This window comes from Vulpes vulpes, chromosome 7, assembly GCF_048418805.1.
Source record: "Vulpes vulpes isolate BD-2025 chromosome 7, VulVul3, whole genome shotgun sequence".
Taxonomy (NCBI): Eukaryota; Metazoa; Chordata; class Mammalia; order Carnivora; family Canidae; genus Vulpes; species Vulpes vulpes.
In genome coordinates, this window is record NC_132786.1 from 15,692,144 (window position 1) to 15,719,561 (window position 27,418).

At 52.1% G+C, this 27,418-nt stretch overlaps 1 protein-coding gene across 29 annotated transcripts in view; it reads left to right on the forward strand.

The window, feature by feature from the left end:
• Nucleotides 1–26,550, forward strand: part of URGCP (upregulator of cell proliferation) — a 51,231-nt gene extending 24,681 nt beyond the window's left edge. For 3 of the 29 annotated variants that reach the window (XM_025988342.2, XM_072763057.1, XM_025988338.2), the window contains 6 exons: nucleotides 1,116–1,228; nucleotides 16,662–16,688; nucleotides 16,990–17,060; nucleotides 21,722–21,754; nucleotides 21,959–21,997; nucleotides 23,377–26,550. In XM_025988342.2, the coding sequence (XP_025844127.1) occupies nucleotides 21,739–21,754; nucleotides 21,959–21,997; nucleotides 23,377–25,970 (2,649 nt within the window). In that variant the 5' untranslated portion in view covers nucleotides 1,116–1,228; nucleotides 16,662–16,688; nucleotides 16,990–17,060; nucleotides 21,722–21,738 and the 3' untranslated portion in view covers nucleotides 25,971–26,550. Of the gene's footprint in view, nucleotides 1–1,115; nucleotides 1,229–2,959; nucleotides 3,140–4,547; nucleotides 4,650–4,762; nucleotides 4,891–11,845; nucleotides 12,035–12,569; nucleotides 12,744–16,661; nucleotides 16,689–16,989; nucleotides 17,061–21,721; nucleotides 21,755–21,958; nucleotides 22,224–23,376 lie in introns of those variants that run through there. The other 26 variants (XM_072763063.1, XM_072763065.1, XM_072763067.1 and 23 more) reach the window with 23 other exon arrangements.
• Nucleotides 26,551–27,418: the final 868 nt, after the last annotated feature.

Here is a 27,418-nt window from a genome sequence, read left to right on the forward strand (position 1 = left end):
AGAAATGAGAGCTTGCAACTTCCTAGTCTGCCATTTTACCAAAAATACTAGTTTTTAATCTATCAAGTTGGCAACAAGAGAAATTGTTAAATTATAGAGCAAGTTTTAGGAAACTGGCACTCTCATCAGTGTTGGTGGCCGCTGGGAGAGTAATCTGTGTGTGTCTATGTGCATATAGATGAATGTGTGTACACACATGTAAGTACATGTAAGTGTATGTATATTTGTGTATCTGTGTGTATGTATGTATATTATATATGTATCTGAAAAGACTTAATGCTGATATCATCTGACCTAGAAATTCAACTCCTAGAAACTTGGCTTAAGGAAATAATCATGGGTGGAGATATTTATTGTCCATATTTCTTATACTAATGAATACTGGCAGCAGTATTTATGTTCAAGAGTAGGGGTTGGTTAAAACATGATCATTCACCAGGCGGTGAAATGGCACATACTCCCTAAAATTCATGTTGAAGAAGAATATTTCAATGAACTTATATTTAGTTATTACTTTAAAAATATATGAATATATAAAAATATTTGTATTTTTAAATCAAATAAGTTTTTTAAAAAAAATTATCTGCCCTCCCTCACTACCTTGAATCAGACCATTTAGCAGTTGCCTCCTCCTCAGTCTTTGTAATCCTGGTCCTCTTGGATTTATTCCCAATTTGCGGCTCATAGCTCCTATGGCTTTACTTAGCTAACTTTACAGAGCATTAATTACCTTCTAATTTAAGGTAGCAATTTCTTGACCTTCCATCTTTCCCGGGAACAAAGATGCTCAAAACGGATGGATTCTCAGGAAGGGAAAGAGACCATGTACCAGCCAAAGTATTACTCACTTTACAAATTCTAACTCATTCAACCCTCAGAGAGAGGAAGGCCAATTTTTGCCCCATTTTTCCAATGAGAAAACTCCAGCCCTGAGAAGGTTCTCTGTTGCTGGGATTGCAGAGTTGCTTATGGGTGGAGTCCAGATTTCAACCCCTGCCTTAGGCTCCTATCTTTGCTTTGCTCTTAGGTCTCTTATTAGCAGTAGAAATAGAATAATTATTGATGTAGGAAGCAAAGACAGAAGAGAAATCATTAAATTTCCTTACTTCCTGCAGCCCATGGACACATCCTCGAACCAGGCAGAGGGACCTTCCTCTAGGGAATCAGCTGCCTTGATGTGGATACTCTGCTAAGGGCAAAGACAACCTTAGCCCGACCCCAGGACCCTGTGAGTCTCCTCTAACATATAAAAGTTCCTTTAGAAACTTCCTTCATCCCTAAAGCCCCCAAGATACATGTTGGCATCCCCCCTCAAGCATATGGCCCACCATGTCTATCTAAAGGGGCTCAGGACTCAGGTTTTATTAGATGGTAATAAATGACCTTATCCTAACCACAGCTAGCCCCCTCAGGGTCCTGGAAACTTGGCTTCCAAATTCCTTAGAGGAGCACCTGGGTAGCTCTGGGTGAAGTGGCTGCCTTCAGCTCAAGTCAGGACCCTGATCCCAGGATGGTGGGCCAGACTCCCTGCTCCATGGTGACACTGCTTGTTCCTCTTGCTGCTATTCCTCCTTGTTTGTGTTTGCTCACTCTCTGTCAAATAAGTAAATAAAATCTTAAAAAAAAAATTCCTTAGAGACTTATGCCATCCCAACTGCCTTCCAACTTGAAAGTATAAAATGGGTCCCTCCTCATGACCCCGAGCCGCTCTTTCTGCCCAGGGTGGCGACCTCGTGATTTAATAAAACTACGCTTTTGTACCAAAAACGGCTCAAGAATTTTGTTGGCCCTGGCTTGGAACTCTCAGGTCTTTCCCACGTCAAATATCAGTAATGTCTACTAGAACACAGAAATGTGGTCAACAGTGGTTGACATTTTCCAAAGCTTTTGTTAAGCGTTTTCACTTACAAGAGCTCATTTATTTCTCAAAATTTTGTGCTGGAACAGGAACTGAGGCTCAGGCACTCCTGGGGTGCCTGTGAAACCCTCTGTAGTATCCCCAGACTCGTGGTTGTTATCTCTTCCTAACACAAGGTAAGGGATGGTCACAGTGCTCCACAGTCCTTAGGGCTGAACACAAGGGGTAACTGGCTCAGAGAGGGCGACAACTTGTGCAAGACAGCACAGCAAGGGGCAGCCAGGGTGGCTCAGCGGTTTAGTGCCGCCTTCAGCCCAGGGCCTGATCCTGGAGACCCGGGGTCGAGTCCCACATCCGGCTCCCTGCATGGAGCCCGCTTCTCCCTCTGCCTGTGTCTCTGCCTCCCTCTCTCTCTCTGTCTCTCATGAATAAATAAATAAAATCTTAAAAAAAAAAGCACAGCAAATAATAGGTTACTGCTTGCTAATAGTCGTAACAGCGCCTTGCTCTCCTGGGTGAAGGAAAAGGCTTTTTCGGAGGAAATCCAATCCTGTGGTCGGGAGGTGTCCACTTCACCTGGTCCCGCAGTTGCTTCGTGGCCCCGGGGCAGATTTTCGGCAGGTTTGGCCCCGTCCTTCCCCCTCCAGGAATCATGGCCTGCTGGCACCAGGGCAGGTGGGCGGTGGGCGGGTCAAAGCTGCACCCAGTTGGTCTGGGTGCCAAGTCTGTGCTGCCTACCCCCACCACCAACTTCGGCCTTTGGGGGCGACAGCAGGACCCTCCCATGACCCCCTGCTACCTGAGGCCCCCTCCCCCCTGCCCCCCACCCCCTGCTGTCCCGAGCCCCCTCCCAGAGGGTCCTTGCCTCCCGTCCCGCCGCCCGGGTCCCCTCCCAGAGCCCCCGGCCCCCTCCCCACCCCTTTCCCTGCGCCTCCGGACCCCCTCCCCGAGCGCGGCCCCCTCCCCTGCGCCCCCGGCCCGCCCCCTGCGCCCCCGGCCCCTTCCCCGAGCGCGGCACCCCCCAGCACCCCCGGGCCCCCTTCCCAAGCCCCAGGCCCCCTCCCCGCCGGCCCCGTCCCCACCCCGAGCGCGGTCCCCTCCCCGCACCCCTGCCCCCCCCTCCCGCCGCCGCGGGCCCCCTCCCCGCGCCCCCGCAGCCCAGAGCGGCCCGGGCGGGCGGCCGTGGCCGGCGTGAGGCCCCTCCCCGGCGGAGGCGCTCGGGTGGAGGAAGCGGAGGCGGCGGCAGCGCCGAGACCTCGCTGCGCTGATGGCGTCGCCCGGGTGAGTGCGGCGCTCGGGCCGCTCGGGCCGCGCCGGAGAGGGGGAGAGGGGCCGCGGCCGCGGGGAGGGGGCTCGGGCAGGTGCGAGCCCGAGCCCGGCGGCCTTCCGCGGCCTTCCGCGTCCCCCGCCCGCCGGCCCCGCGGCCCCCCCAGGCCCTCCCAGGCCCTCCCGCCGACCTTGGGCGGGCGCAGCTGGGCAGGGCGGGGGGCGCGGGCCTCGCGGGGGGGGCCCAGGTCGGGGTTGGCGGGGCGGTGGGGAGGGCGTGCATGGCCCCGGGGCCTGGGAGCGGCCCCCCTGCAGCTGCTTCCCGCTGGCTCGGTGGGGGCGGGCGCTGGGCTGGCCGCGGGGCGCAGCCGAGGGGCCCCGAAGGTCGTGGCTGAGTCCCGGGGGCCGGGCGGGCCGGGCGGGCCGTGCGGGCCCTGCTGGGGTGGCAGCCCCTGTTCTGACATCACCGCCTGGCCTTGCCTCGCTGCTAAAACGCTTTTTTTCTCCGGAAACATGGTGACACACACCAACTGTAATTTTTGAAAAAATCCTGACGAAATAAAACCTCAGCCATTAATTACAATTAGTTTCTGCTTCCATAGTCTAACTAGTCGTGAAAGCTGGACACGACAACCCAGTACCTTCCCAGAGGAGGAAAATTAGTCTCAAGGTCATTGCTTTAGTTGGTGAAATGCTTAAGGTGATGACTGTCCACATTCAGAGGGTCTTAGGCCCAGTGGCATTGACAGCAGTCCCTTGGGGGTAGAGGTGCTGTCAGGCCCGTGACAGGTGAACTGTCCCTGCCCAAGGCCTGCAGGGAGCCTTGGATTTGCTGGCAGGGCAGCCGAGTCATGGGCACTCTCCAGCTACCTGCTGGCCTTCCCGCTTTGGGGAGCTTTGGTGACACAGTAGCTAGTACTTTGAGCTCATAAATAGGCTAAACACCTGGCCCATCCCTCAGAAGGCCGGTTGGATTGAACCAGAGTTCAAGGTCCCACCATGTCCCTGCCCCTCTTGTCAGATAACAGTGAGGTGGGGTGGCCTGCCAGCAGCGTGATGTCCAGGCCTGTGTGGGGCTGCGGTGAGGCCTTTCCAACCTGATGGCACATTTGGTGTCCAGATGCACCCCTTTGTAGGCCTGGGTCAGAGGTGGACTTAACTGTGGGCTGGTGTGGCGTTCCTGTGGGGGAGGCAGTAGCATAGATTTGATTCCATACTCTCATGAGTGACCCGATGAGTCTGCAGGGAGCACTAATCTGTAATGTTCTAATGCATACTCCTTGGAAAGCCGAGGCCCTGAAACTTTCAGCATCCTTTGCTGGATTTCATAGAGAGAGCTATGCACTGTGGCTCGTTAGTATGGTGCATATGCACTGGGAACAGTCCACGCCTCCAGATTAACCTCGAGGTGTCTATTCTACAGGTTTCACTGGTAGGGAGAGTCCACCCAGGAAGACCTGACTTCCGGGGACTTTCTGGCCTGGCTTGGTCAGCTGACCAGCAGAGACCCCGCCTGCTGGACTCGGTACCGTGGGAACAAGCCCAGAGCTTCAGGGCCGATTGTGGGAAGGGACCTCTTATTCCTGCTGGGCTATGGAATGTATGGAGGGGCCTCTGACTCTGGTGTTCTTTCCTCAGCGAATCACTGTAAGACAGCTGGGAAGGAAAGAGGAGGCCCTGATGGATGTGCTGGGGATTATGCAGAAGGGAATGGCCAGAAGCAAGGCAACAGAGGAAAAGACACATTTGGGATGAGCCACAGCCCAGTGAGTTTGGGGCTATGTAGAGACAAGGATGCTGGGTCAGGCTGTGGGACCTGGCCTCATCTGTGGGCTCACTGAGGGGCAGTCCACATGACAGCAGTGTGGAGGGGGCAGGACAGATGGAGCTTGGGGACCTGCCTCCATCCACTCCCTCCTGCGGGCCTCACGGCTTGTCTCTGCACTCACAGCTGGTGGCTTTGCCATCAGCGCCCCTTGGGCTCTGTCCTCCATCTGTGCTGATCCCAGCACGTGTTCTCTGCCAGATAGCATCCCTTCCTGTGGCCTTAGATGTCGTCTAAGTCACAGGTTCTTAGCCTGGGGTCCATGGTTCACTGGTGGGTGTCTGGAGTCCATGTGTTCCCTGAAATCGGTGCGTGCATAGCTGGGACCAGGTCTCTAGCCTCGCTGTCCACAGCCTGTTTCTAAGGGGCTCTACTCCAGCAGCACTATGACCACCTGTCTACACCCACCTGGAGGGCAGCAAGCCTGGATTACTTGGGCTAAATAAATATATGTTTCAGGTTTTTGTTTTTAAAGATTATTTATTTATTTATTTACTGAGTGAGATATGGGGGGGGGACAAGCAGGGGTGAGGGACAGAGGGAGACGGAGAAGCAGACTCCCCACTGAGCTGGGAGCCCCACACGGGGCTCAATCCAGGGACCCTGAGATCACGCCCTGAGCCAAAGGCAGATGCTGAACCAATTGAGCCACCCAGGTGCCTGCTAGTTTTCAGATTGTTAATGGTAGATAATTAAAAAAACCAAAAATCCTAAAACAAAATTAAAATCAAATGTAATCTGAATTTCCATAGATCACCACTTTTACAATTTTGGTGTATTTTTAATTAGGCTATATTTAATTAGGCTGTGATTCTTATCAGAGAGATGGCCTTCCAGATACAACTGGGGTGCCCCCCCCCACCTCACTAGGCAAGCATCCTGACATCGTCCTTTGCGTTTACATGTTATGTTTGTTCTTTGTTCTGTCCCCTCAGCCCAATTTTCTTTTTATTGTGGTAGATTATATATAACAAGATTTGCTATCTGGCCCATGTACTGGCTCTGTTTTTACTTCACTGCTCTCATATAGTCCTGCAGCTTGCGTTGTTCACCTGGCAGTATGGTGTACACTTCTCCCCGTGTCAGAACACGATCGGGTCTACCTGAATTTTAGCGTTTATATGATATTGTGCAGCATGGTCATGTTATATAGATAAGGGATTTCCGGTTCTCCCTGTAAGATAATGCTGAACATCGCATCTCCCCCTGGACATGCAGAAGTGTTTTTCTAAAGTAAATTCACAGAATTGGACGTTGTGGTCAGAGGACCTGTATTTTATTTTATTTTATTTTATTTTATTTTATTTTATTTTATTTATTTTATTTATTTTATTTTATTTTATTATTTTATTTTATTTTATTTTATTTTATTTTATTTTATTTTATTTTATTTTATGTATTTTTAAAATATTTTTTATTTATTCATGATAGACACAGAGAGAAAGGCAGAGACATAGGCAGAGGGAGAAGTAGGCTCCATGCAGGGAGTCCAATGCGGGACTCTATCCCCAGACCCCAGGATAATGCCCTGAGCCAAAGGCAGACGCTCACCCATTGAGCCACCCGGTCGTCCCTATTTTATTTTATTTTTAAAGATTTTATTTATTCATGAGAGACACAGAGAGAGCCAGAGACACAGGCAGAGGGAGAAGGAGGCTCCCTACAGAGAGCCCGATGTGGGACTCGATCCCGGGACCCAGGGTCATGCCCTGAGCTGAAGGCAGATCCTCAACCGCTGAGCCACCCAGGCATTCTGAAGGCCTGTCTTTTTAAATTGATCCTCCTGAAGTGTCCTCATGAGCCATGGAACTGCCTTCCCCTTCCACCGCTGGACTTCAGGGGTCTCTGTGCCTCCCAGTAGATGACATGAGACTTTAAAATTTCTGCCTGTGTGATGCAATCATTGAGGTAGGAATTAGGAAGCGACGGGCATCTTCACTGGCTAAGTCTTTAAAGATAGAAACTCCCTGCCTGGCCTGTGAACATGTTGCCAGTCTCCGTCAAGAGTAGGGAAGAGCCTCTTACCCAGAACCACCAGTGTCCGGGGCGGGGGGGTGTGTGTGTGTGTGTGTGTGTGTGTCTTTTATTTATTTATTTATTTTGAAGGATTTTATTTATTTATTTACGAGAGACACAGCAAGAGAGGCAGAGACCCAGGCAGAGGGAGAAGCAGGCCCCACACAGGGAGCCCGATGCGGGACTCGATCCGGGACCCCGGGGTCCCGCCCTGAGCCCAAGGCAGACGCTCCACTGCTGAGCCCCCCAGGCGCCCCCGGAGTTGTTCTTTTAAATGTACATTCTGCCCGCTTCTCAGAAGAGTGTCGTCGGGCCCCCTCCACCTGCCTTTGCCTGTGTTAACCTAGGCGATTGTCCCCACTGTCCTGACAGACCAGGGAACCGAGGTTCAGCTACACCGTTTTTTTTTTTTAGCTACACCGTTTAAGTAAAAACCTGATGCAAAATCGCCCCACTAGTGTCGCCTGCAGTCGCTTGCAGTCTAGTTCCCGAGGTACAAACAAAAGTCTTGGTTCTATGTTTCATCCCGCAGAGCACGTGAGGCATGTCCCTGGCCGCTCGGGATGTGCTCACGAGGCTCAGTGGGGGAGGAAGCGGAGTGACCAGAATGGCTGTGGCTTGGATGCCTGTTTTACAAAAGAGGCCCAAGAGTGACAGTGGCTCAGAAGCCCCTGTGGCTAAGTGATAGGCTCCCACTTGGGGCCCTGCTTCCAGAACCACCTGCCTGGCAAGGAGGCCTCAGGTTCTGGTGCTGGGTCGGCTGCTATGTTGTGATGTTTCAGGTGATTCTCAGTTGCCTTCTTCTTAAAAACAAGTAACAACCTGCGGTTTGCATTTCACAAGGCCTACAAGAGCCTTTGGCGGGGGATGCAGGTGTGTCCTGCCCAGGGCAGAGGAGACCTTGTTTTGTTTTAAACACTAAAGTGTGTTTGGGTGATGTCCTTTCTCACTTTTGTTTCTCTTTGGATTCTTGGCTTTTTCTCATGGCTTTGTAGTTCCTTGTATGTGGACAAAACCAGCCCTTTGTGTCACAAACACATTTCCCCAGTCCATCGTTTGCCTTGTGATTTTATGAAGCCTTCCCGACTTGGAGTTTTTTGTTTTTTTTTGTTTTTTTTAAGATTTTGCTTATTTATTTGAGAGAGAGCACAAGCAGGGAGAGCAGCAGAGGGAGAGGGAGAAACAGACTCCCCTCGAAGCAGGGAGCCTGATGTGGGGCTCAATCCCAGACCCTGAGATCATGACCTGAGCTGAAGGCAGATGCTTCACCTACTGAGCCCCCTAGGCGCTCCTCCAACTTTGGGTTTTAAGGCTTTAATATTTCCTTTCAGTGCATTTTTTGTTTCATTTTCCAGTTTAAATCTTTTTTTTTTTTTTTTAATTTTTTTAATTTTTATTTATTTACGATAGTCACAGAGAGATAGAGAGAGAGGCAGAGACACAGGCAGAGGGAGAAGCAGGCTCCATGCACCGGGAGCCCGACGTGGGATTCGATCCCGGGTCTCCAGGATCGCGCCCTGGGCCAAAGGCAGGCGCCAAACCGCTGCGCCACCCAGGGATCCCCAGTTTAAATCTTAAATGTAGTTGATACTCATTTTGGAGAAGGGAATGGTCAGGATTTGCTGTTACTCTTCCAGGTTCTCAGGCCTGAATGACCCCAGACACTCTGAGCTCCCAGGGCAGGGGTGAGGTTCCTGGCCGGTGGGGGTTTGTCCCCAGGCCCCCCATGACTGGGCTGTCCTCTCACCCACTGGGCCTGCAGCCTTCATTTTTGGTGGCTGGTCCTGTGGTTTCCTCTCTGGTGGGCTTTGTCCTCTTTTATTACTGTTCTTTTTCAGCAGAATTTCCCTGATTGTCATTATAAACATTTCTCCATAGAATCAGTTTAAGTTTTTTGACCTAGTTGCTAGTTTAGCAAGTATTGACTTAAAAGGCACATTAAGGGGATCCCTGGGTGGCGCAGCAGTTTGGCGCCTGCCTTTGGCCCAGGGCGCAATCCTGGAGACCCAGGATCGAATCCCACGTCGGGCTCCCGGTGCATGGAGCCTGCTTCTCCCTCTGCCTGTGTCTCTGCCTCTCTCTCTCTCTCTCTCTCTCTCTCTCTCTCTCTGTGTGACTATCATAAATAAATAAAAATTTTAAAAAAAAGGCACATTAAGGGGCACCTGGGTGACTCAGCGGTTGGGCATCTGCCTTCGGCCCAGGGCGTGACCCCGGGGTCCTAGGATCCAGTACCACATCGGGCTCCCTGCATGGAGCCTGCTTCTCCCTCTGCCTGTGTCTCTGCCTCTCTGTCTCTCAGGAATAAATACATAAAATCTTTAAAAAAGATAAGTCACATTAAGCCTTGTTTTCTCAGTTAGGACCTGCCTTTTCGTTCGTTCAAATCTTTTGTATTCTTTAGTATTTAAAAATTCTCATATGGACGCCGCATGTTCATTACGTATATTCTTAATCTCTCTCTTGTTGATATGGCTGGTGGGTAAGAGTTTTCCCCTCTTATCTCTACCCTTCTGCTTGTCTACAGCGTAGCAGTTGGGTTTTGATTTTTATTTGCAAATAGATCTGGAAAACTGCCAGCCACAGTGAGAGAATTCAGGAAGGTGGGAAGACACGAAGAGTTTCTTTACCACTGGTCCCAGGCCAGCCTCGTAGTGCCAGCCTGCTGAGGTCTGGGCAGCCCTGCTCTCCTGCAGCCTTCCTGTCAGCCTGTCCGTCTGTCCATCTTCTCACACACTTGCTCACCACCACCTAGGTCTGACCTGTGTCACCCCTCCTCTGCTCGCAGCAGCGGATAGGCACGGCCCCTGCAGTCAGAGCATGGTCCAGAGTGTGTCCTGTCTACTCTCTGCCCAGAGGTAGCCGCTGCCATGGGGCCCCCGCCACCCTGGCCCCCGCTGCCCCGGGGCCTCCGCCTGCCCTTCTACCCACAGCTCCCTGCTCCCCAGTGCAGGCCCTGTCCATCTTCCTTTTTTTTTTTTTTTAAGATTTATTTATTTATTCATGAGAGACATAGACTGAGAGAGAGAGAGGCAGAGACATAAGCAGAGGGAAAAGCAGGCTCCTCACAGGGAGCCTAATGTGGGACTCGATCCTGGATCCCAGGATCATGACCTGAGCTGAAGGCAGGCGCCCAACCACTGAGCCACCCAGGTGTCCCCCTGTCCATCTTCCAGCACACCCTCAACATAAAACTTTGAGAATGTGACTTGCTGATCTCGCTGAGCTAGGAGCAGGGATAGTGGATATTTGGGTCCCAATCTCCGAGGGAAGTTCCCAGCAGTAATTAAGTGTGAGGATAGATCCCGGACAACCTGGCCCCATAGGAACCGGCTTCCCAGCTATGAATATCTCTCTGTACCCTCGTGGCTGCCTGAGCAGATGTGCAGGGCAGGGCTGGGCTGGCAGCCGAAGCTCATAGGTCTGTACATGTGTGATTTGTGGGGTGTGACCAGCTCTTGAGTAAGCTGCCAGAGGATCTGGGCTTTAGGGCCGCTTCCTCCTGCTGAGGGACCCGCGTGGCAGGCACCCAGGACAGAGCCTTGCTGTGTCACACACCGTGTCTCTCCTGTTAACATTCTTTTTTTTTTTTTTTTTAAAGATTTTATTTATTCATGAGAGACACAGAGAGAGAGGCAGAGACACAGGCAGAGGGAGAAGCAGGCTCCATTCAGGGAGCCTGATGTGGGACTTGATCCCGGGTCTCCAGGATCACACCCTGGGCTGAAGGCTGTGCTAAACCACTGAGCCACCCAGGCTGCTGTCCCGGGAACATTCTTAGCTGGGGATGTGGCGCTGACAGTGGGCCCAGGGCCCGCGGAGGTGGCAGGAGCAGCAGCCAGGACAGTTGCCTGCCATGTGCCTGTGCAGCTCCCCTGCCCCGGGAGAGCGCCAGGTGCCCAAGAGCCTGAGGGCAGCAAAGGGCCTGTCCGTCATGCTCCCTGCACGCTCCAGCACAGTTTGGGGACTTCACTGCCAGGCTGCACAGTGCTGGCCTCTTTTCTATGTCATCACATCCTGCGTCCAGTCGTGTCACCCAGCCCCGCCTCCATGCCACACGATGGAGCCTGGTCACCCGGGTTTTCTCAGTCCCTGCCACTGCACGGTGAGACCCTGCAAAGGTGGGACAGCCTCTGGTTTGGGCTTGGATATTGTCAGAGGTCGAATCGTGTCCCCTCCCAAACATATATTGAAGTCCTAACCCTAGTCCCTGTGAGTGGACCATTTTTGGAAACAGGCTTCTTGCCTGTGATTAGTTAAAATGGGGTCCTACTGGGTTCAGAGGGCCCTCATCCAGTGAGTGGTGTCTTTACGGGAAGCAGAGAAGAGACATACCAGGAGAAGGCCATGTGCAGAAAGCGGCAGGAGTCACACAGGCCACGTCCGTCTCCTGGGGACATTGTCACAAAGTGCCACAGGCTGGGTGGCGTGATGAAGAGGACATATCCTCTCTCAGCTCTAGATGCTGGGAGTCTTCAACGGGGGTGCCTTCAGGAGGCTCTGTGGGAGGGTGTCCCCCCCCACCTGCCTCCCTCCTGGCATCTGGTGGCTGCTGGTAATCCCAGGCTTGTGGACACGGCAACACCACTGTCCCTTGTTCTTCTCCCTGCAAATGTGTCCACACCATCCTCTTCCAGCCATACCACCTGCTGGGTCAGGGACCCACCCTTCCTGGTGTGACCTGGTCGTCCTTTAACTAATTTCATCTGCAAAGACCTTATTTCTTAATAAGGCCACGTGCACCGTGCTGAGGTTAGACTTGAACATACCTTTTGGGGGAGACATTTCAACCCACAACATACACCACGCTGGGTTAAAAAGGTTTATTACTAGTTTAATGAGGCTTTCTGGGCAGCAGTTGGCTTTGGGTTTTGTTTCAGGGGTGGTGATGGGCCGAGGGGTCCAACCAGTGCCAGAGGAAGGCATCTCCGGGCTTTCTTGTCCGCTGGCCCAGGTGCGGGCCAGGAGGGGAAGGCAGGTCTCAAAAGCTGTCAGCATCAAACAGCAAGCACTGAATCAGACTTTTTGCTATCGAAAGCAATTAGTAATACGTTGTCGCCTGCGTTAGGGTGAGTAACGCACCTCTGTGTATCCAACATCCTCTTGTTCCTTATGGTTTTCTATTTCGTCTTGTTTTATTGGCACCACCTGGTGAAGGAGCTGGGTTTCTGGGTGGAGCTCGCCCTGCTTTGGGTTCTGGGCATTGAGGGACCCTGTCTGAGGAGTGGGCATCCCTGGGGTGGGTAGGGATCTCTGGTGTCAGAGTAGGTCAGCGAGCATTGAAGGCTGTGCTGTCTGGAGTCAGAAACTCCAGGTGTTAAGTAGAAAAGTTCTGCAGATCCATCTGCTGGGCATTTGGAAAAAGGGAGGAAAGGGATGAGGGAAGCGTGCGTGGCCACGTCGCCTCGGAGAGACGGCCAGCAAGGCAGACAGCGCTAGTTTGTCCGGGGCCTCACTGTGCTGCCAGACTCAAAGGGAGCAAACCGGAATATCTGCTTCCCGCCTTAGTGAGGAGGAGCCACTGGTGCACTGGGTTCCTGGGGCCGCGGTCAGGTCACCCTTGTCTGAGTCATGTCAGCCCACCTTGGGCCTCTACGCTCTCAGCTCCGGCAGGGCCTGAGCTGGGTCCCATGTTGGGCACCCCAATGGGGCCTCAGGAGAAGCAGAGCCCTTGGGTTGGATCCGGCCTCACAGAAGCAGCAGGAGCCACAGCAACGTGGATAGATGACATGGCGACAGGATTCGTTCATTTGTTGAGGACTTCTCAAAAAGGCAAAGGTATTTTCTTGATACTTTTCTGGATTTTATCTTGTCTTATGGGGAACCAGAAGAAGATAGTAATGCTATTAGTAACTTTCCAAACCTGCTTTGCAGAAAGGCCCCCTTGTCTATGTCTGGGCCTCGGGGACGCAGTGGGGTCCCGCCGTCTTGGCCGCAGGACACCTAGTAGGGCTCTTGCTCAGAACAGGGCTGTACTTGGAATTGGCAGATGGGCTGGTTTTTATGATTCTTGTAGTTACGAACTATAATATAAGTCACCTAAAATCTGAGTTGTAAAGAGAGTGAGCCCAAGGGGGACCGGGAGACTCCTCTGTGGGTCAAGCTGTGTTTGCTGGCTGGTGGGGGGGCAGATCTTGGAGTATTGTTTCCGCTTTGCAGATTGGGGGCTTCTGTTTGCCTGTCAGGGTGTCATCATGAGGCTCACAGGCCAGGCAACTTCATCAGCAGATGCTAGTTTCTCACCGTCCTCGCCATCTGGACATCCTGGTGGCAGCTTGGTCGGCTTTGGGTTCTCCTGAGGCCTCCCTCCTGGGCTTGTCGACAGCTGCCCTCTCACTGTGTGCTCATGTGGCCACTTCCGTGCAACTGCAGAAAGAGCCAGCTCCCCGGCATCTCATCCTGTAGGACACTGGTCCTTCAGAGAGGAGCCCCACTCTTAGGACCTTGTTTCACTGCGATCACCCCCGAGATGGTCTTCTCGCCCCGATACTAATGTTAGGGGTTCCCCCCCACAGAGAAGTCAGACACACCAGCAGGGGGGTCTTGAGACGCCTCAGGCCAGGGCCATTGCTATGCTTGTGACTGACGGGCTGTAGATTGGGGGTCCCATGAACCCTCCTCGGGTTCAGGGAATGTGCTGGAATGGCTCATGGAACTCAGGGAAATATTTTATGTACCAGATGATCCATTTCCTATAAAGGAAGAGCCAGATGGAGGTGGTGCACAAGGCAAGGTGTGCAGAAGGGGCAGGGAGCCTCCAGGCCCTCTCAAGCCCGCCTTCTCCCCAGATCTTGTGCTCACCAACCTGGAGGCTCTCAGAGACCTGTCCCTTTGGGGTATTATGGGGGCTTCATTACACAGGCATGCTTGGGTGACTCATTGGCTGTCGGTGATTGGTTCAGCCTTCAGCCCCTCTCCCCTCCCTGGACTGGAACTTTCCACCCTGTGGGCACACGGAGGGTTCCCCAGGAAACCTACCCCCCATCCTTAGGAGCTCCATGCCAGAAAGGGAGATGAAGACCAGTGGGGTTGGGGCCTAGGTCAGGCTGTGTGGGTGTTGAAAGTGGGGCGTGAAGGAGAAAGTAAGAGGCAAAGCTGAGCTGTCGTTTTCCCCCAGGTTGGGCTCTGCCTGCAGCTTGCAGCGCTATGTTGACAATGGTGAGGGACAGGATTCCATGCAGGTTTTCACAAACTGGCACAGGCTCAGGTCATCTACATGTGGCCTCCTTTCCTGTGTGGGAAGGAGTGGGTTGGGGTTCAGCTCCTGCCCTGGGAGCCCGTCTTCCATGCGAGGAGCCTGGCCCCCCAGATCCTAGGCGTTGTGTGTGTGTGGCCGCTGCCAGGCCAGGCCTGCTTCTACTAGGGACTAGTTTTAACCTGTTGCGGTGGTGTCTGTTTTTAAGGTTACTTTCTTTTCCTTACTACAAAAGCAATGAAAACTTATTTTTTTGTCAGCGTCAGGGTCCGAGCATTGCTTAGTGCCCAGTGACCACTGTGGCTACCAGGACTCTTCACAGAGGGCAGAGGACGAGACACCCAGAGAATGTGTCGGAAGAGCAACCGGGGGTTCTGGAGTTTCCTCTGGGAGGGTGGATTTGATGTGTTTTGCTGGAGAATTGAGGGGAGCTGGATTGCTCTGTGTGTGGGGTCCTTGAACAGAGCTCAATGTCTATGTGCTGTTGGAAGAGGCTGCGGAGACTCTGGTCTCCTTGGGGACCCGCATGTCTTAACTCTGACCCAGACCCTGCTTGCCTCATCATTTTTATAGGTCTTTTATCCTTTTTAAATCAATATATAATTCTGCTTAAAGAAATTCAAATAAGACAAAATAAATTCATGTCCCTGCCACCCAGTGGGAAGTAACCACTATTAAAGTTTTACATTTTTTAGTGAAATAATTTGTACCTAGAGCTAAATTATAAAAATAAAAGGCCCCTTATCCCGAGTCTGCTTTTCATGTTTGTACTCACTTACATTCTCATTTCGCATTCCCTGTCTCTGTTTGTGTTTCTGTCCCCTCAAAGACACTCGTGTGTCATGTCTCTCTTAACCACTAGAGAGTATGTTGCACACATTGCCGTGTCCACACCCGCCAGTGTTCTCCTACGTGGCACCCACGGCCCAGTTCTGCCTGTGGGCCCCAAGGTGTCCCCTTCCAGTGTGGGATCCACGCGGGCTCAGGTGTGGGGCCACCTGAGTCTGGAACACTTCCCTCACCTTGCACTTTGAGATACTGCAGTCCTCCCTCCCCCGCACCCCCATGTAGCTGCATTTTGCATTTGTCCCTGTGATCCGCCCAGGGCCATGTGATGCTGTACCCTCTCTCAGGTGGGTCAAGTGGGGCGCGTGGTGACCTCCTGCCCCACCCGCCCGCTGACTGGAGCCCTCAGGGGTCTGTGCTATAAGTACCAGGTCTTTCCTTCCTGGCATCCAAGAAGCAGTCTGTGAGGATCGATGTTGAAACTAGGCAGACATCTTGCTCCCTATCAACATTTTCTTCTCAAGAGCTGGCATTTGTTGGTGTTTCTGGCTTGAACCAATGTTCCCTGAGGTTGAGGTGGTTGCAGAACGATACAGCGCTCCTACCCTTCAGATGGTTGTAAGCAAGAGCCCTCTACCCGCCCTCCCCGTTTGCTTATATATTACCCGTATGGAGTCATTCATTCCTAAATCTTAGTGGTTTTTCACTCATCACTGTATGTGTTAAGTCCATGCTCAGATTGCCTGGGCTTGCCAGCTGGCTCCTGAGTTCGGAGCACTTCCTTATTTTCTGAAATAAGACACTCCGACTCCTCTTGTTCTTTTCCTGCTGTGGCCCTGGCATCAGCCATCTCTCCAAGGAGACCTGGTGTCCTTTAGTACAGAACGATATTACAGGGTGTGCTCAGTGCTGCTAGATAGTATCTTTGCTTTTTGTGCCTCTCAGTGGCCAGAGCTAGGAAAGGTAGGCATATAGACAGAAACGTGCATGTACACAGGCCCACGAGCATGCGTGTAGATATCATGTGTTCATGCTACACCTCTGGTTCCAGTGTGTGCACCGGCCGGGGGAGGAGCAGAGGCAGAGGGAGAAGCAGGCTCCCTGCTGAGCCTGCTTCTGGGGATGAGGGGCTCTCCATCCAGGACCCTGGGATCACGAGCTGAACCGAAGGCAGACACACAACCGACCAGCCACCCAGGTGCCCCACTTTTTTCCATATTTGTATGTCCCTTCTTCAACAATAGAACTTAGGCTCCCGACAAAAGCAACACATTTACTCATTCTTATAATAAACCTAAAATAGTTTATTCTTAAATGGACTACATTTACCAAATCTACTTAAAAGAATTCAGGATCACCCCTCCCTGCCCACACTGTTAACTTTTGATGAACATTCTTCTAGATCTCCTTATGTACCTGTAGATAAATACATAAATACACTCAATTGCACTAAAACTAATATTCCTACTGTAAATATGAATATTCATATATTTCCTCCCATTAGCATATACATCATTAACATCACTCCATAACATCATTCAACATCATTTTGTCCACAGAACGAGATCCATACAATGTTTTCTGGTAACTACAGAATGAGCCTGTACCATACTTTTCTGTAATTGGACTTTGATTTTAAAAGGCTTCCAGTTTTTCGCTATTATATGTAAGCTGGCATCAACATCTTTATAACTAAATCTTAATTATTTCCTTAGGCTAGAAGTGGAATTACTGGTCAAAGGGTATGTATATTTTTATGTCTTTTTGAATGACGATTTACACTCTGGCCTGCAGTCATGGAGAGCGCTTCTCGGCGCTTCTCGGTGGTAGCTGCACACTAGAACCATCTTGGGTACTCTGGAAAGCAATGACACCCTGGCCCAACCCCCAGGTCTGGTTTCGGTGGCCTGGGGTGTGGCCAGGATTGGTAGTTTTTAAAGGCTCCCTAAGAGATGATTCTGATATGCAGCCAACTTGATAAGTAGATTTAAATTGTATTACTTCATTATTTTAATTATTGTTTTTACTTTGGAATTGTTTCAGACGTTCAGATTTGGGAGAAGTGGCCCCAGAAATAAAAGCATCCGAGAGACGAACAGCTGTGGCCATTGGAGGTAATGTCAGGCTGGTGGCCGTCCTGGGTTCTGGCAGCGCCGTGGGCAGGGAGCATAGACCTTAAATATACACAGGCCTCGGGCTCTTGTTTTTCCTTTTACAAAAAGATTCCATTTAAGGGTCTTTTATTAAAAGTCTTTCATATATTTGAAATAGGATTCAGTTTCAAACTGGTGATTATCCCCAGTTTACCAGGAACATATTATTGCAGTCGAGCATGTCACAGGTGCCACCCTGAGACTGGCTCATAGTGACTGCCTAGTTTCTGACCTGGGCACTTCTGAGTGTTTTGTTGGGACCACAGCTATAAACTGGAACCATCTCAGGCAAACTGGGGCTTGTGGTCTTCCTGGTCATGGCTCGCATGGCTCAATCTCTTTCTCTGTGGATTTGGAGGCTGGGTCAGTGGCTGTCCCTCAGGACTTCAGCGTTAAGGTGTGATGGCCACACTCCAGACATCTTTGCTCCTAGAAAGTCATTTTGGGTCTATCATTAATTTAGCGCTTCTCAAAATACATATGTCCTATTGGATTTAATGGTGTTATGCAAAGATAACCCCACAAAAAACCCAGATGTGATCTCAGAGGATGAGGTGAATTTGACAAATATTTAAAGAACTACTTCTCAAACTGTTTCAAACAATTGAAGGGCAGGAGAACTTCCTAACTCATTCTTGAGGCCAGCATAAGCCCAAATAAAAGCCAGGCAAAGACCCTATATGAAAAAGAAACTATACACCAGTATCCCTTAGGATTATTTTTTTTAATTTTATTTATTTTTTCATGAGAGACACAGAAAGAGAGAGAGAGAGGCAGAGACACAGGGAGAAGCAGGCTCCATGCAGGGAGCCTGACGTGGGACTCGATCCCAGGACTCCAGGTGGGAGGCAGGCGCTAAACTGCTGAGCCACCCAGGGATCCCTCCCTTAGGATTATTGATGCAAAAAATCCTCAGCAAGACACCAAATGGAATATACTAGCATATTCAAGGGGTGATGTACCGTGGCCAGCTGGGATTTATTCCTGGAGTGCAAGGGTGATATCAACAAAATGAAGGGTGAAATGATCATCTCAATTGACGTGGAAAAAGCATTTGATGAAATTCTCTGTTTCTTGATAAAAACGCTCTACAAAGTAGGAGTAGATGGAAACCACCCCCACGTGATAAAAACCATACTTGGACAACCCCCAGCAAATGTCACACTCAGGGGTGTGAAATAGGGAGGCCCATGTCACCACTCCCATCCAGCTGGGGACTAGAAGCCACAGCCAGAGCAGCTGTGGGGGAGAAGAAGAAATAAAAGGCATCCCGACTAGAAAGGAAGAAGCAAAATGCTCTCTCTTTGCAGATGATGTCATCTTATGTGTAGAAAATGCTAAAAATTTACAAAAAGCTGTTAGAACTAATAAAGTCAGCCAAGCAGGATACAAAGCCAATACACAAAAATCAGTCACATTTCTATATACTGGTAGTGAGCACACCGAAGAGAAAAATCACAAAAACCGTTCCGTTTACAGTAGTGTCAAAAAGAATACAATACTTAGGAATTAACCAAGGATGTGAAAGAATTGTACAATAAAACTACAAAACACTGCTGCAAAAATGAAAGAAGATATAAATAAATGGAAACACTTCCCATGTTCATGGATTGGGAGACGTAACATGGGTAAAATGTCAGTATTACCCAAAGTGATGTGCAGATTGGTTGCAGTCCCAATCAAGAAAGCCAATGACATTTTGTGGAAAAGGAAAACCCCATCCTTTGTGTGGAATCTTAGGGGCCAGTGAATAGCCCGGACAATCTTGAGAAAGAACAGAACTGGAGGACTCACAGTTCCTGATGTGAAAACCAACCACAAAGTACAGTAAACAGTATGGTCCTGGTATCAAGACACACACCTAGACCTGTGAAATAGCCCAGAAAGAAACCCTCATGTATTTGGTCAAGTGGTTTTTGACAAGGGTTCCAGGAACATTCACTGGGTACAGGGCAGTGTTTTCAACACATGGTGCTGGGAAAACTGGACATTCACATGTGAAATAATGAAGTCAGACCTTTACCCAAAACTGAATACAAAAGTTAATCAGTGGATCAGTGTAATCCTAAACGTAAGATCTAATAAAACAGTCAAACACTTGGAAGAAAACACTGAGCATTTGAATGTGGCAGTGATTCCCTGCAGGTGACACCAAAGACAAAGACAACAGGAGAAATACGAGACAGTCTGGACCACGTGAAAAGGTAAACATTTTGTGCATCAGATGACACTACCCACGGAGTATAAAGGGAACCCACAGAATGGGAGAAGAAATTTGCAAACCTTGTGTCTGCCAAGGGATTACTATCCCGAACATCTGGAGACCTCCTCAAACTCAACAACCAAAAGCAACATGATTTAAAAATGGGCAAAGGGGGGGCAGTCCTGGTGGCTTAGTGGTTTAGCGCCACCTTTAGCCCAGGGTGTGATCCTGGAGACCCAGGATCGAGTCCCACGTCGGGCTCCCTGCATGGGTCCTGCTTCTCCCTCTGCCTGTACTGTATCTCTGCCTTTCTCTCTCTGTGTCTCTCATGAATAAATAAATAAAATCTTAAAAAAAAAAAAAGGCAAAGGGGGACGCCTGGGTGGCTCAGTGGTTTACCGCCCGCCTTCAGCCCAGGGTGTGATCCTGGAGTCCCCGGATCAAGTCCCACATCAGGCTCCCTGCATAGAGCCTGCTTCTCCCTCTGCCTATGTCTCTGCCTCTCTCTCTCTCTCTCTCTCTCTCAAATAAATAAAAGCTTAAAAAAAAAATAAAAATGGGCAAAGGACCTGCATGGGCATTTCTCCAAAGAAAACGTCTGAGTGGACAGTGAGCACTTGCAAAGATGTTCAGCCTCACTAGTCACTGGGAACACGCAAATAAAAACCTCAGTGAGACAGCCCCACTCACACCCACAGCATGGATGCATGCACTGTCATAGAGACAGGGAGACAGAGAGATGGGCGTATGTGCCGGCGAGGGCGCGTCTGCTGTGTCCCTCCTGGAAATCCGCTGCCCCTCTTCCTCCTCGCTAAGCTCTGCTGCTAACCGTTGCTTATTGGGGCTCCCAGCTGTCTTTGCCTGTGGACCACTAGGCTCTCCTGCCCGCAGTTGCATAGGCTGACCTACTGGCCGCTTTGGGCCTCTTTGCTGTCGTCCGCCCATCATCTGTCCAGTCTGAATCAGAGCTGTGGCCTACCCTTTGTGGGTGTGGGATTTACTCCCCGACCCCTGCTTACGGCTGCTCTAGAGCCACCTCTAGCCCACCTCGGGCTTCTCTGCGTCCTGTCCCCTCCTGTAACTGCTGTTTTCTCAGAGGGCATTTTGAATTCCTTGGAAAAATTCTTCTGATGTGTTTTCTCTACTTTGGATAAAATAATCTTTTGATTGCTCAGCATTGTGGTTTGATATGTGTGAATCATCCGTCTTTCATACTCATGATTTCTCTGACCGCCTTTCCTGTTTCTCTTTCCTGCTTTTCATGTCTGTCTCCAGAGATACCGTCAAAGAAGACTGTTTGAAATGTCTTGTTTATCTACCTGACTACGAAAATCATGAGAAGAATTAATCTGAAAATATCAGAATCTTTTTTCGATTCATAAGCTTTAAAGACTGTAATTTTAATTTGGATTAGATGATACTTTTATTTGGATCAAAACTCAGAACATTAAAAAAGTGCCCAGTGGGGCACCTGGGGGGCTCAGTGGGAGAAGCGTCTGCCTTCGGCTCAGGTCATGATCTCAGGGTGCTGGGATGGAGTCGTGGGGGCGGGGGGGCGGTCCCTGCTCAGCAGGGAGTCTGATTCTCCCTCTGCCTCTGCCCCTCCCCTGCTTCTGCTCTCTCTCTCTCTTCTTTTTTTAAGATTTTATTTACTTATTCATGAGAGACACAGACAGAGAGGCAGAGACACAGGCAGAGGGAAAAGCAGGCCCCATGCAGGGAGCCTGACATGGTACTTGATCCTGGGTCTCCAGGATCAGGCTCTGGGCTGAAGGTGGTGCTAAACCGCTGAGCCACCTGGGCTACCCTCTCTCTGTCTTTCGAATGAATAAATAAGTAACCTTTTAAAAAAATCTGGGGATCCCTGGGTGGCTTAGTGGTTTAGCGCCTGCCTTTGGCCCAGGGCGCGATCCTGGAGACCCAGGATCGAGTCCCACGTCGGGCTCCTGGCATGGAGCCTGCTTCTCCCTCCTCCTGTGTCTCTGCCTCTCTCTCTCTCTCTCTCATAAATAAATAAATAAATAAATAAATAAATAAATAAATAAATAAATCTTTTTAAAAAAATCATGTTTGTAGGACGTACTCGTGAAATTGAGCCAGGAATTTACATTGACTTATGTTTGAAATAGTTTCTATAATAAAAGATTAATCTATATAAGTTTCGTGAGCTTATTCATATTTTATTTTCAGAAAGTTCAGTAAATTGTTACAGGAATATGTTCTCGAGCAAATCACTGTCTTGTACGAGCTCTCACTACTGTGTTGTATTTGGGGCTGGAAAATAGAAATTTACGTAGGAAGAACTGGAGCCAAGGCTAGCATTAAAAATAAACATGAGCCACCACATTCTCACTGAGACTTTTTGGTAGAAAGGTCCTAACTTGCTGATGAAAGTCAACGTGTGTGTGCTTTCTTCCAGATTTGGAATGGAGAGACATGGACGCAGATGACTGTGAGTTTTGTTGTGGAAGTGGAGAGGCGGGTTTGGATCACCTGGGGATGGGCAGGTAGAACGGGGCAGGGCTGGGACGTTAGACTGTGAGCGGTTAGGAGCAGTTGCTGTCTTAGTGAGAAGAAGGAGATTCTGAGTTAGGCTAACTTGTGTCCATCTGAGGCGCTGATTTGATTGACACCTCATTTTCCTTTGCTTTTTTAGATGGTACAAATGAGGCTCAGGACAGTGACTTTCCAGCAGGTACACATTTTCTCTGCTCTGGCTCCCTGTCCTGTCGCAGGAGGACCCCGTCTAGGCACACCCGACCGTGGGAGAGTCCCCTCCAGCCCCTGGCCCTGAGTGCCCCCACACACCTGCTGGGGAGCCATGGCCCTGTATGGAGACTGAGACTGAGACTAGCATCTTCGCAGGGAGAAGCACAGGGATCTTACATTTGACAAGTTCCCAGAGCGGTTCTAAAGCCCAGGCAGGTTTGGGAATCCATGGGCTGTTCCGGTGATTGCATTTCCTCCACAGGCCCCACACTGGGCACCAGTGCATATGAGGTTTCTTGCTCTGGCTCTTGCCCAGCAGATTTCATTGCCTGCTGCTGGAGAGGTGAAACCAGACCCCAATCCATGTCCCAGCTTCTTTGAGGCAACACCCAGAAACCTGAGCAGTGCGTACAAAGGGTTTCTGCCTGGGTGTCCAGGGCAGCCTTTTTGTTTCTGCAGCCCTGAGTCTAGTACGCGCTGCCCGTGGGTGACCCCTGTGGGGGAAGGGGACACCTGTGCCCCAGGGCTGAGTCCTCAGGAAACAGGAGGGCTGCGCCTCCTCTCTTGTTGATGGGAACACAGACACAGCTTCATAATGGAGAAAATCCTGGAGCTCAGTGGGATTTGCATTTTCAAGTTTTGTTCACTTAACACTGAAAGTGTACTACTTCTATGCAGTATGACAATTGGTGAGATGCCACGGCCAAGAACAGGGGTAGGGGCGAAGCTTAGTGCTCATGAGAATTCATATTGTGTTGGGCGAGACTTGACGGTCTGAACAAGTAAGTGCAGACTTCCGATCATCTCTACCAAATATGTCACCATGGTAACACTGAAAACCACCACTGGCCTCACGTTTGCAAATGGTTGCGTAGCTATGGTTTCTGTGACTCCATATCCAGGAAGAACTTCCTGTTCCCTTTAAAAATTTTCCCAACTTATTTGTCAAAGGAAGGGAACGTTACCTAGAAAATCCGAGTGACTCAGCAATGGTGTCCTCCTGTGGGAAATTCCCAGTGACGGTGTGAGGGAACCCCACTGCTGGGCCCGGCACGTGGGGACAGGCCACGGGGTCACAGGGAGAGGCTGCACACTCCATGCAGCTACATCTGGCCCAGCGTACCTGGGAGAAACCAGATGTGTAGACCTTTTCACGCCATCTCCTAATCCTTACACGTAGCCCCTGGGGGATCCTCTCTCCTTTGTCAACGTCCAGCATGTCTGGCTGCATTTGCCTCTATTGGTCTCAGGCAGGCCCCGGGGTGCCCACAGCCTGCTTTCTGAAGGAGGTCATCTCCCACTCCACCTCTGACCCCGGGCCTCTGACACATGGGTGAGCACTGATGTCTTCCTCTCTCCCCACAGCGGAGAGGAGCAGGCTGCAGGAAATGCTGTCGCTTTTGGGGCTGGAGACCTATCAGGCCCAGAAGCTCAGCCTCCCGGACTCTCTGCAAATCAGCAGTGAGAGCATGAAGAACTGGGCGCCTCAGGCTCCCAAGGACTTGCCCTGGAATTTCCTCAGGAAGCTGCAGGCCCTCAACGCTGAAGCCAGGAACACTACCATGGTGCTGGACGTGCCCCCGGATGCCAGGCCCGCGGAGAAGGAGAGCCAGATGGAGGAGGAGATTATCTACTGGGATGCAGCCGATGACATCTCCGCAGACATCTATTCCTTCTCTGAGTTGCCGACGCCCGACACCCCTGTGAACCCCTTGGACCTTCTCTGTGCCCTTCTGCTGTCCTCAGATAGTTTCCTGCAGCAAGAGATCGTGCAAAAAATGTCTCTGTGCCAGTTTGCGCTCCCCCTCGTTTTGCCCGACTCGGAGAACCACTACCACACGTTTCTGCTGTGGGCCTTGAGGGGTGTCGTGCGGACGTGGTGGGCACAGCCCCCACGGGGGGTGGGCAGCCTCAGAGAAGACAGCGCCGTCCTGTCGCGGGCACCTGCCTTCGCCTTCGTGCGCATGGAGGTCAGCAGCAACTCCAAGTCCCAGCTGCTCAATGCTGTGCTCAGTGCGGGCCACAGGCCACGGGACTGCTTCTGGCACCGCGACCTGAACGTGGGCACCAACCCTCGGGAGATCGCAGACGGGCTGGTGGAAGTGTCCTGGTTCCTTCCCAGTGGCAGGGAGGACCTGGACGTCTTCCCTGAGCCCATGGCCTTTCTGAACCTGCGGGGCGACATCGGGTCTCACTGGCTGCAGTTTAAGCTCTTGACGGAAGTGTCCTCGGCCGTGTTCATCTTGACCGACAACATCAGCAAGAAGGAGTACAAGCTACTATCCTCCATGAAGGGCTCGGCCACGAAATACTACTTCATCCTGAGCCCGTACCGTGGGAAGCGGAACACGAACCTGCGATTTCTCAACAGGCTCATCCCGGTGCTGAAGATGGACCACTCGCACGTCCTGGTGAAGGTGAGCAGCACAGACAGTGTGGGCTTTGTGCGCCGGGTCCGCTCCATCGTGGCGCACGTGGCCCGGTCCCCCTGCCGCAGGCTGTCTGTGGAGGAAATGGCCCATGCAGCCCGCAGGCTGGGGCTTAGGGTGGATGAGGACTGTGAGGAGTGTCAGCGGGCTAAGGACCGGATGGAGCGCATCACCAGGAAAATCAAAGACTCTGACGCCTACCGAAGGGATGAGCTGAGGCTGCAGGGGGAGCCGTGGAGGAAGGCGGCCCAGGTGGAGAAGGAGCTGTGCCAGGCCCAGTGGGCCGGGGACCCCCCGGACAAGGGCAGGGCCGAGCTCAGGCACCGGCTGCTGGAGCTCCGAGCGCAGCAGAACGGCCACGAGCCCACCTGGGGCGTGCAGGAGTTCGTTGCTGGCATCAGTGGCCCCTCCCTGGGCGAGAAGCAGTACTTCCTGAGGTGGATGGAGTGGGGGCTGGCCCGGGTGGCCCCGCCAAGGCCAAGACAGCCTCCAGAGACCATTGTGACCCTGAGAGCAAAACACTGTGGGGTCGTGGACCTGAGCGAGCTGCTGTGGCCCGAGCCCCTGGGGGTGGAGGACTTCCTGCGGGAGATGGGACAGTTTTACGAGGCCGAGAGCTGCCTCGTGGAGGCAGGGAGGCTGCCGGCGGGCCAGCGGCGCTTTGCCCACTTCCCAGGCTTGGCCTTGGAGCTGCTGCTGCTGGGGCTTCCCTTGGAGCTGATTGATGGGAGCACGCTGAGCACTCCCCTGCGCTGGGTCACAGGGCTCCTCAAGGAGCTGCACATCCGCCTGGAGCGGAGGTCACGACTAGTGGTCCTGTCGGTGCTGGGTGTGCCAGGCACGGGCAAGTCCACGCTTCTCAACACCATGTTTGGGCTGCGCTTTGCCACGGGGCAGGGCTGCGGTCCCCGAGGGGCCTTCATGCAGCTGGTCACGGTGGCCGAGAGCTTCAGCCCGGACTTGGGCTGTGACCACATCTTGGTGATAGACTCAGGGGGCCTGATCGGTGGGGCACTGGCCACGGCCGGGGAGAGGTTTGAGCTGGAGGCATCCCTGGCTACTCTGCTCATGGGGCTGAGCAACGTCACCGTGGTCAGCTTAGCCGAGACCAGGGACGTACCCCCGGCCATTCTGCACGCATTTCTGAGGCTGGAAAAAACAGGGCACATGCCCAACTATCAGTTTGTGTACCAGAATCTTCATGATGTGTGTGCGCCTGGCCCCAAGCCACGAGACAGGAGGCAGCTCCCAGACCTGCCCGGGGACGCGAGCAGAGCTGCGGTGCAAATGGAGAAACAGGGTGGTGGCATCCGGACGCTGGCCGACCTGGCTTTCTGTGACCCCGAGAAGCAGCACATTTGGCACATCCCGGGCCTGTGGCATGGGGTACCTCCCATGGCCGCGGTGAGCTTGGGGTACAGCGAGGCCATTTTCGAGTTAAAGAGATGCCTCCTGGAAAACATAAGGAACGGCCTGTCCAACCAAAACAAAAACATCCAGCAGCTCATTGAGCTGGTCAGACGGCTCTGAGTGACCAGACAGGTGGCTTGTTCCAGCAGCGATGGCCTCATGGGGCTGTGCCCAGTGCCTGAATGAGGCTGGCACCCAGCCTGCGTGAGAGCAGAGAGAAGCATAAGCCAGGAGGTCTGGGGTTTCCTATACAGGTGTTGAGAAAGGAGGTGACCTCGCAGACCAGGTCAGAGATGCCCTCAGGAGCAGAGTGGTCCTGGGGTGTGGCGTGGGGATTCCACGGTGATCCCTTCTGTGTTGAGCTCCCTCTCAGTCGCCCCTGGAGCACAGCAGGACCCAGGAGGAGGGCTAGGACACCATCCCGAGGAGGGGGGGCAACTCTGTTCTGCTGGTCCCACTGACCCGGATGCCCCCTCGCTGCTCCGCTGAGAGTCCCTGCTTGCTCTGTCACCCACAGCTGTCTGTTTACACGCCTGCCATGCTCAGCACAGCACCTCCCTTCTGCCCTGCTCCGGCATTTGCCCTGCCCCCGACTGTGAGCTCCTTGAGGGCAGGGCTGTGTGTTACCCAACTCTGTCCCTCAGGGCCTGGCACGGGGCCTGGCACACTGTAGGCACTTAATAAATGTTTGTTAAAAGAATGCAATGCATGAATGTGTGATGGTAAAGGCAGGTACCTTGATTTACTTGTTTCCTCCAAGAGGATCACTGTGTCTGAGGGAGGGTGTGTGATGGGTGGTCAGGAGCGGCGGATTCCCGGGAGAAGTGTCCCACAAATGCCCTGCTCTGCTGCGGCTTCAAGAAGAGCCCTGTCCTGCAGGCTGTTGCTGGGAGTGGGACTCAGTGTCTTCGTGGTAATGCCAGGGCATGGCCGTAGCCATCCCATCCTCTAGGTGAGAAGGGGGGCCTAGAGCAGTGAAGCCCTTGCCCACACAGTTCAGAGGGTGGGGGGTACTGACGAGTAGGCTGTGGCTCATCCCCATACCCCACCCCAGCCGGCCCCTGGCCTGCCCTTCGTTGCATTTCACGCCTGTGGGGCGGGCTCCCTCCTGATGGCCTCCATAGCCATGGGCCATGCACCAGCTCCCCCACTGTGGAGGCCAGTTGAGGGGGGGAACCCTACGATCCCCGGAGCCCAACCCCAGCTCTGTGAGCTCTGAGAGCCTGCAGCTCAGGCCTTGGGGTCTCCTTCCCTCTGTAGGTTGTCATTTTGGGGGAAATGCCCATGCCATCCTCCCCTCCCTGCCCCCCCCCCCCCGCCCAGTGACCAGGAGCTCCTCTGTGTGCCTTGGTGAGGCAGCCCTCTGGACTAGAACCCTTTCTTGAGCTGCAAGCCCCCCAACGTCACACCTGCCACTCCCCTGATGTCTGAGGGTTGTACCCGTGTCCGGGGAGCGGGATGCACAAGGTGAGGGCTGAAAGCCGTGCTGGGACCCAGAAAGCCTGACCTCTTGCTGATTAATTTAGGGAAACCTTTTCCCTTCTGAAATGCAGACAGGATCTCTAACA